Here is a 10,069-nt window from a genome sequence, read left to right on the forward strand (position 1 = left end):
AAAAAAAAAGGGGGATTGGCAGTAGGGGAAATTGCCAGGGGAGAGGGGGAGAGATTGGCAGTAGTGGGAAACTGCTAGGGGTGGGGAGCACATCTCATCAACAAGGGTGCCTGCATAATGAATATTTGTATACCTAACCCTGAACTGTACTCCACATCTTTTTTTTTTTTTGATTTGGAGTCTCACTCTGTCGCCCAGACTGGAGTACAATGGCCGCTTCTGGCCACCGCAGCCTCAACCTGCTGGGCTCCGGCGATCCTTCCACCACAGTCTTCTGAGTAGCTGGAATTACAGGCACGTGCTATCACGCCTGGCTGATTTTTGATTTATTGTAGAGATGAGGTCTCACCAAGTTGCCCAGGCGGGTCTCAAACCTGCGGGCTTAGGCAATCCACTCACCTCAGCCTCCCAAAGTGCAGGATTACAGGCTGAGCGACCGAACCCGGCTACCACATCTTTAAAATAAAAAAAAAATTTTTTTTAATCTTAATGAAAAAAAAAATGTTTTTGTTTTCAAATGCTTATTCAACATAGGGGTAAAACCTATTAGCATTTATGTCCTGGGATAACATTCAGCCAGATATCCCATTAAAATTGTACCACTGGTAAATTACCAAAATAATTCCATATGGATTGGTATATAGGATAATAGTAGCTGCAATAAATTGCAACATTAATATCAGTTCCAATGTGAATTCATTATTTCAAATTAATTACCATTGACTATCATAACAACCACAGGTATTTGAGCTTCCTGTTATAGTGTGATGTGGTAACTTGGTTGATATTAAATATGTATAATTTACTGAACATATATTGATATATACTGAGATTGAATATATAACAATTTCAGATGTTATAAAAGCTAGAAATTTTTCAATGAAATACTGTTAGTGCAGCAAAAGTTGAGAGAATTCAGCACTATGAACAATCTTTTTTTTTTTTTTAAACTGTGAGAGATATTCTCTTTTTATTGAAACTACCTAATAATGGCATCCTGCAGTGATAATGGAGTAAGTCAGCATCTGGGAGTGGTGCTGACATAGATGTAGACAGCCTCCATTTGGCTGCTTAATGGACCAACAAAGTATCAGAAAGAGGAGAGACAGTCACCCACTGCTTTGAAGGGTCTCAAAGAGGGAAAGGAGTAGGTAGCATAGGCAGGTGCCTTTATGGTCCTCTGGCTCTTGGATATGTGGAAAGTACTGGTATCTGGGGACATACTGTGTCTTCACTGGGGGCCACACAGTGCTCCCACAGTCCTCTGGCTGCAACAAAGTGCTTTTTAATTTATATACTAATTAGTACTACTTCATCAGTTTTTTTATGACTTTAAGAGCTAGTAAAAAGAAAACCAGCTACTATTTTCCTTGTTTTGATTCTGGCTTATTTTTCCTTCTAATCTTCTCTACTATCAACGGGTGACCACATTTGGATTTCTTCCTCTAAGTTTAAGAGAATTTAGCAAATATGAACATACTGTCTATAAATTCAGATAACTAAACAGCTTTGAGAAAGTATTCTGATAACATTGCAAATATCTATACTGATTAAATACAGGGAATTCTAGAATTTTCATGACTCATCTTTTGGGTTTTCTTAGTTTTCAGTGTCCTTGTAATTTGCAGTATGCTCTTTCAATGGTTGCTATGCCTATGAATTAATGTTTACATGGTTGAATTTAGAGCTCTATCAAACTAAACTTTACACATAGGAAGCATTTAACAGGCAATCCCTAAGCCAAGCAATCTAAACTGTATGTAAGAGAAATGACAATAAGAGCTGTTAACACATCTCCCTCCACTACTATAAAAATAACCAAAGCTTAGATCCTCTTAGCAGTTTGTAGTATCATGGATATTTACAAAGGATTGTGGTCCTTGAGCATCTGTTTATCCCTTTCTGCATCAAAGAGGAGTACAATTGTAGCCCTGAGTCTAAGGGAAAGAAAAGACAAGCAAGAGAAAGAGGTCTCAGACTTTGAATTACTCCTGTCCAGGCTCTAACACCATGAAGTGGCTGGAGTGTTTGATCATTATCCATAAAGTGAAGACCCAGAGGTTAGGAAATGCCAAAGATGGTTCTTCTACGATCTTCACATTAACTATGTCCCTAGTTTTAAAACATAAATGAGTAATCCCAGCACTTAGAGAGGTTGAGGAGAGAGGATCACTTAAGGCCAGGAGTTCAAGACTACCCTGGGCAACATAGCAAGATCCCATCTCTGCAAAAAAATAAGCTGAGCTTGGTGACACATGCCTGTAGTCCTGACTACTCGGGAGGGTGAGGTAGAAATAGCACCTGAGCCCAGGAGGTCAAGGCTGCAGGGAGCCATGATTGTGCCACTGCACTTCAGTCTGGGTGACAGAGTGAGACCCAATTCAATCAATCAATCAATCAATCTTTCATGACTTATGAAGATGCAATGGGTCAATTAATGTTTCTTGGTTTCCCCTCTAAATTTAGTAGAACCTTATCCAAATTTTATTTTCCTTCTTTAGCCTTCCTTTCTTTCTCTGACCCCCAAATACACCTTAAGAGGAAGAGTACAGTTTATTAATTTTTTAAAATTCGACACTTCAAGTAATATGGCTTATAAATTTTAGTGTCAGGTACAGAATGGGAAACACTGAACTAAGGGAAAAAACAGACAAAAAATAGATTTGCCAAAACTCACCATCAGAGGGCACAACAGTACTGCAATAAACAACTCCCAAACTGTGCCAGGAAGAGAGCCTCTGGTGCACCTAGAAAATACAAAAGACACATCTACTGTCAGGATAGAAAAACAAATGTTATATATTTATGAGTGTATGTGTAATAAATATATAAATATGATTACTTAAGCTATATGTATTCTTTGTAGAAAGCAGTGAAGTAATGTCACTGTGGATGTGGATCTGGAATTTCTGAGTCTTTTTACATTAGAATTTGATAAGCCTTTCCATTTAAGTCTCTATTTGTATCTCAAGTATTTTAAAGCTTTCTTCAAACAGATAATCTATGTCCTTTTCCCACATGTAATGCTTTTGTACAGTCTTGTCCAATGTTAAGATTATGACCCTTACATTTTTTAGTTTGCATATGCTCGTTATATCTTTGCCAGTTTCTCATGATTAAACCAAGTTTCAGAAAGAATACTGAATACACATCTGACTTGCCAAATGCTTAATTTATTCCTTTGTACTTTTTACTTACCCAGCTTCAAAAAGTATAAAAGGAGGAAGAAAGGAAGGCATTAACTGACTAGAATCCAATGTTAGCCTCAGAGCCCGATATATTCTACTCCATCATTTAGGTCTCTAAAGTAGTTGTGCATACCTTAACACAACTAGAGTATATGTCAGGTTTATATTATATCCATCATGTGACTATTACTAATCCATACTTCAACTTAAGAGTGAGGCATTTATTTTTTTAAAAAGTAAATAAATCACTTAAAATTACTCAAGATTGGGTTCACAGCCAAGAATTAATTTAGTCAAAGTTAATAAGTAAAAATCCAACTACTTTTCCTCAACAACACAGCTGTCCTATACAGTGAATAAGTCATCCTTTCCTTACTTATTTGAAATGCTGTCTTTATAATTTTTCAAATACCACTATGAATTTGGATTACTTCTGAATTTCTATTCTGTCCAATAATCTGTCTGCTCATGTCCTAGTAACCACATTGTTTTTAACATTCTAGTTTTACAATATATTTTAACATTTTATAGAGTTAGTTTTCCTATATTATTTTTAACTTTATTACTTTTAAGAGTTTTCCTGACTATTCTTGCTTATTTCTTTCTCCATATGAACTTTAGAATCAATTTATCTAGTTACACACACACACACACACAACCCTATTAGTTTCAAAAAATATTATAGTATAGTGTAGAGGTTACAAGCACAGAATCTGAAATTATCTTGCCTGAGACAATACTGTGGTTCAGTATCTGATTTTAACTGCAATCTTGGACAAGTTGATTAATCTCTTTGCACTTTGGTTTCTTTACTGAAAAATGAACAAAGAGTACTATGAACATCATTCACATAAAGTCACTGAGAGGACTAAATAAGTGATACATATACTCAGAACAGTACCTGGCATAAATGTTCAATAAATATTAGTGCTTTGTTTTGAGATCACATTAACTCCATAGATTAAAATAGGAGAAAATAACATTTAAATGATTCTGAGTCTTTTTACTCTAGAATTTGATAAGCCTTTCCATTTAAGACTCTATTTGTGTCTCAAGTATCTTAAAGTTTTCTTCAAACAGATACTCTATGTCCTTCTTCCTCATGTAATGCTTTTTGTACAGTCTTGTCCAATGTTAAGATTATGACCCTTGCATTTTTTAGTTTGCATATGCTTGTTATATCTTTGCCAGTTCTTTACTTTTGCTATCCTTTCTAAGTTTTCATTTTCTTTGTGATCTAATTTGAAAATATTTCATCTGTTTATTTTATTTTATTTTTTGAGACAATGTCTCTCTCTGTTGCCCAGGCTGAAGTACAGTTGCATGATCACAGCTCACCGCAGCCTCAAACTCCTGGGCTCAATCCTTCTACTTCAGCCTCCCAGTAGCTGGGACTACTATTGCACCTGGCTAATTTTTTTTTTTTTTGAGTCAGAGTCTCACTGTCACATCCTTGACTGGCTGGATTCAGGCGATCCTTCCGCCTCAGCCCTCCAAGCAGTTGGAACTATAGGCATGCACCACCAAGCCCTGCTAATTTTTTGATTTACTGTAGGGACGAAGTCTCGCCAAATTGTCCAGGCTGGTCCTGAACTCCTGGGCTCAGGCAATCTTCTCACCTCTGCCTCCCAAAGTGCTGGGATTACAGGCAAGAGCCACCGTGCTCGGCTTGCTTCCTTCTTTAAAATAGTCTACTAAATAGTGTGTTTGCCTTGTTTAATTATATATGTATTCCTTCTGATAATAAGGAAGGTTTACTTTTTTGTTCTAGTAATTACTTCAGACTAAAAATCAAAGGTCTTTTAAAGGCCTTTAAAAGCCCAATATGATCTGATATACCCTATTATCTCTGACTTCCTCTCCTACTACTCTCCCTCTCAATACTGTACATTAAGCACTTGAGACTAGTGGCCCCCGATGTTTTTGGCATCAGGGACAGGTTTTGTGGAAGACAATTTTTCTATGTACAGGATGATTCAAATGCATTATATTTATTGAGCATTTTAGTTCTCTTATTATTACATTGCGACATATAATGAAATGATGAAATTATTGTTTTGATATGAGCCTGCAAGTGATTAATTAATTCATTATGGTCCCTGTGCAGTCAAACTTCACTGCTAACGTTAATCTGTATTTGCAGCCACTCCCCAGTGCTAGCATCACAGCCTCAGCTGCACTCCAGATCATCAGGCATTGGATTCTCTTCAGGAGGGCAACCTGGATCTCTCACACGTGCAATGCACAATAGGGTTCCTGCTCCTAAGAGATGCTAATGCTGCTGCTGATCTGACAGAGGCGAAACTCAGGCCGTAATGCGAGTGACGGGGAACAGCTGTGAATACAGAGGAAGCTCTGCCTGCTTGCCGCTTATCCACGGCTGTCTGCCCGGTTCCTAATGGGCCGCGGATCTTGTTAGGGAAGCCCCAGCTTGAGACTCTTGCCTGTTTCTTGAACAGCTACACTTTTGAGTAGCTGTGCCTCTACTTAGAACACTGCTTCACCAAATAACTATCTGGTTCCCTCACTTCCTCCAAATCTTTACCCAAATTTTATTTTCTGAGTGAGGCCTACCCTGGCTATGCAATTTAAAACAGCAGTCTGATCGCTGGTACTCCTGATTCCTTTATGCTATACCTCCTCCACCATGCCATCACAATACATTTGACCCCTTAACAAACTAGTTACTTACTTATTGTGTTTATTGTTTGTCTCCCCTAACCCATGAAGTAAGAATTTTTGTCTGTTTTGTTCACTGATAGTGGCTGGCAAATAGCAAGTCCCCATCAAACATATGTTAAGAAAAAAAAATCTTGTAACTATAATATAATTTTATATAACATAGACTTATTTTTAAAATACAAAATTCTTATCTCCATTATGAGCAATGATGAACTAATACAGTTATGCTTCTTTTTCCTTCCCCTCTGCCATCCAGTTTATTGTATTATTTCTCTTAGTGTTTACCTTTTGCTCTATCTTTATATTTATGTATCAACTATCCATCTACCTACAGACTCTCCTCTACTCCAACACTTAAGCTTTTACTGGGTTTATTGATTTTAAGTGATATCTTTTGACAGCTTGTTATAAAACATGATTTTACATCATTTCTGTTCCTCATCTTTCCAACTTTATTAGCTATAGTATTATTGTATTGTCAAGGTTTTAAAGATTCATATTCTGCTTGGTAAACCTAATTTTCACATTTGTTTTAGTGTTAATTCTATAGATCAATGGACTCTATGCTCACTGCCAATATTTCAGCTGTAGATCCTCCTTTCATTTCTTGGTTGGCTGAACTTCTTCCTGCAGAAGTAGGGCTCATGAGAGTTAAATTTCCTGAAGTTTGACATATTAATTCCTAAATTAACCTTTCCTTAAGGACTTAGTAAGTGAAGTATCAGTGTTGAATGCAGCTTTGGAGAAGTCTGAGCCAGCATCTTCCTTTGGAGAACTGTGCTTGCCTGGCTTTGTTCAGGATCTGCAACCATAGGAGTTATCTCTCAGGGTCTTCCCACATAGCTATTTGACCTTCACTGGATCTGGCAGCCTTTCTGCATATAACATGCTTTAGAATTACAGAGATCTCCATGGTTGTGCTGAAGATGGAGTTTTTATGTCTGTTACTTACTTTTCTTCCTAGACTAAGAAGTGAGAAGAGAAGGGAGAAACTGCTGCCTTTACTGGGCCACTATTTGTTTATGTAGTAACTTTTCAATATTGACATTTTCAAACACACACAGAATTAGTGAGCACAGTGCAGAGAAATCCCATGAATTCAACATCTGCTTCTATGTTTATCAACATTTTGTCAAACTCAGTTCACCTACAGTCACTCAATTTATCCCCACAGAGTATTTTAAAGGAATTTTTTTTTTTCGAGTTGGAGTCTAACTCTGTCACCCAGGCTGGAGTGCAGTGGCATGCTCATGGCCACCACAGCCTCAACCTGCTGGGCTTGGGAGATCCTTCTGCCTCAGCCTTTCAAGTAGCTAGAACTACAGGCAAGTGCCACCAAGCTTGGATAATTTTTTGATTCATTGTAGAGAGGAGGTCTCACCATGTTGCCCAGGCTGGTCTCGAACCCATGGGTTCAGCAATCCTCTCAACTTGGCCTCCCAAAGTGCTGGGATTATAGGCGTTGACCACTGTGCCCAGACGAGGAAAATTTTTTTTTCTTGAGATGAGGTCTCACTCTGTCACCCAGGCTATAGCGCAAGTGGCATAATCATAGCTCACTGCAGTCTCAAACTCCTAGGCTCAAGCAATCCTCCTAACTTAGCCTCCTGAGTAGCTGGAACTGTAGGTGCCACCGCCAAGCCCAAAAAATTTTCCCATTTTTTAATACAGACAGGGTGTTGCTTTGTTGTCCAGGCTGGTCTCACATTCCTGGGCTTAAGCGATCTTCCTGCCTTGTCCTCCCAAAGTGCTGGGATGACAGGTATGACCCACCACACCCGGCATTCTTAAAGGAAATTCTAAACATCATATCACTTCACCTGAAAATAGTTCAGCCTACATCTATCGGGCCATTTTAAAACAGAAAGTCCTCTATGATTTCATAAATGGGCCTTAACAATAAAAGATGTTGTTGTGAGGGCAAAAACCACATCAATACAGGTTACTTATCAATACTGTTTGTTAGATGCTATAGAAAATGCGTTGGCAGGCTGGCTGCCTGTTTTGTAAATAAAATCTTATTAGAACATAGCCAAGTTCATTTATTTACTTATTCTCTATAGCCCACTTACCTACTTTCACATTACAACAGCAGAACTGAGTAGCTGGTGGTTAGTTATGAGAGTGTTAAGTAGTTAAAATGGAGACCACATGCTCACAAAGTCTATTATATTAACCAATTGGCTCTTTAAGAAAATGTTTGCTGATTTTTGCTGTAGAACAAAGTCAATGTTGTTTTGGGATAATTCACTTTCCCAGAGTCCTTCCCAGGCAACTTCTATAATGACAGTAGCAACTACAAAATAATATTTATTAAATATTCACAAACACACATATAGGTCCTTTTCTCTCTTTAAAACTTCCAGTAGCTTAACGTCTATTAAGGACAAAAGAAACAAAAATGATCTTGCTTTTTTCCCCTTGAAATATGGCAAAAGCAATCAATCAATCAAAAAAACAAAACGAATAAATGAAGAAGGGATTATAAGGCATTGCTATTCTAAACTGTATTCCAGAACTCCTCTAAATTGAATATATTTTGTGGTTTAAATTTTGTATTCTTAATAAGTCACAAGAAAATAGTAAGCTTAAAGTTTTTTTCTTTATTCTTTTTTAAAAATTTTTTGTCCCCCTTTACTTCTAATAGTAAGCTTTTAATAAATATTCAACTGATGCTGAAAGTCTGAAAAAATTTCAAGAAGTTAAAAATAGAAAAGTCAGCAAAAACATTCAGACAAATGGTATGTATTATTCACATACTTAAATTTCATAGGCAGAGATCAAGATTAAGGTTAAGAAAGTATTCAGAACATACAAATATTATAAAAAGCCATTTCATCCCCTCAGAGAAAATTATTAAATTCAAATCAAAAATTACTTTTAAATCCCTTACTACTATCATAAATTATTCAACTATCCCTACATTCACCTTTCGTAATTCAGAAGAGCAAACTCAGCAGTATATTCCTGTCAGCAACTTGAGAGGACTGTGAAGTCTAAATAACCTGTCAATACCCCAAAATATTCATAGCCAATAGGACATCAGACTAAAGGAAGGAAGGAGAGGGAGAGAGAGAGGGAGAGGGAGAGGACAAAGGAGAGAAAGAGAGAGGGAGAGAGAAAGTTATTTCCTTATTAACTCAGTTCCTTTAAGAAAATCTTGAAATCTAACTTCATTAAGAAATAGACACTATTAACTATATCAAACTATACAACTATACCATGTATAATATATTAACTATACCAAACCAATCTATATTACCCATACCAGACAGCTTTAGATGGAATAACTATATCTATATATTTGTCCATGGCTAAAATCTTATTTATAAATAGCCTCACTATGCCCAAGTTTAGAGATGTCAAATTATATCTCGCTGTTATATTTCCCTTAGTATAACACGGAATGCTTATAAAAATGAACCTGTCAATACTGTTCCAAAAAGTGTATTTTTTAAGATCAGAGTACCCATGTTTAAGCAACTTTGCCAAATCTATCTCCAGAATCCAGTGCTTATAAGCACCTATAATTTACAGTGTAAACTATTTCAGTTGGTCTAAAGCAAGACAAACCTTTAATAGCTTCTATAAATTGGGATCCGTTTTCTCCATATCCTTGAAATAGAAAAATTCTTGAAGTATCACACCAACAATAATTTTTCACTACTAATCTACCAATATACTAAAATAAACACTGTGGCTTCAAACCCTGGAGATCTGACAGAGGGGAAAACACTGGAGTCAGAAGACTTGGGCCCAATTCCACAACATACTATCTTGAATTTCAACCTCCAAATGTCAGTTTCTTTATCTATTAAATTAAAAAAAAAAAAAAGCCAGGCACAGTGGCTCACACGTGTAATCCCAGCACTTTGGGAGGCAGAGACGAGAGGACTGGCTGAGCCCACAGTTTGCGATCAGCCTGGGCAACATGGCAAGACCTTGTCTCTACAATAAATCAAAATATTAGCTGGGTAGCGCATGCCTGTAGTTCTAGCTACTTGGAAGGCTGAAGTGGAAGGATCGCCTGAACCCAGTGGATTGAGGTTGCGGTGGCCATGAGCGTGAGCATGCCACTGAACTCGAGCCTGGGAGACAGAGTGAGACTCCAACTAAAAACAGAAAAGAAGCCGGGCTTGGTGGCTCAGCCTATAATCCCGCGCCTTTGGGAGGCTGAGGTGAGTGGATTGCCTGAGCCC

General features: G+C 37.4%; 1 protein-coding gene and 1 pseudogene across 1 annotated transcript in view; one reads left to right on the plus strand and one right to left on the minus strand.

Moving 5' to 3' along the window:
- MCU (mitochondrial calcium uniporter) overlaps positions 1 to 10,069 on the minus strand; it is a 212,173-nt gene that overhangs the window by 61,536 nt on the left and 140,568 nt on the right. Inside the window, exon 2 of the mRNA XM_021709540.1 lies at positions 2,678 to 2,747. Coding sequence (XP_021565215.1) covers positions 2,678 to 2,747 — 70 coding nt within the window. The remainder of the gene's footprint in view (positions 1 to 2,677; positions 2,748 to 10,069) is intronic.
- Positions 9,342 to 10,069, plus strand: part of LOC103253818 — a 2,135-nt pseudogene continuing 1,407 nt past the window's right edge.

This window comes from Carlito syrichta, unplaced genomic scaffold, assembly GCF_000164805.1.
Source record: "Carlito syrichta isolate Samal-C Ts95f unplaced genomic scaffold, Tarsius_syrichta-2.0.1 Scaffold254036, whole genome shotgun sequence".
Lineage (NCBI taxonomy): Eukaryota > Metazoa > Chordata > Mammalia > Primates > Tarsiidae > Carlito > Carlito syrichta.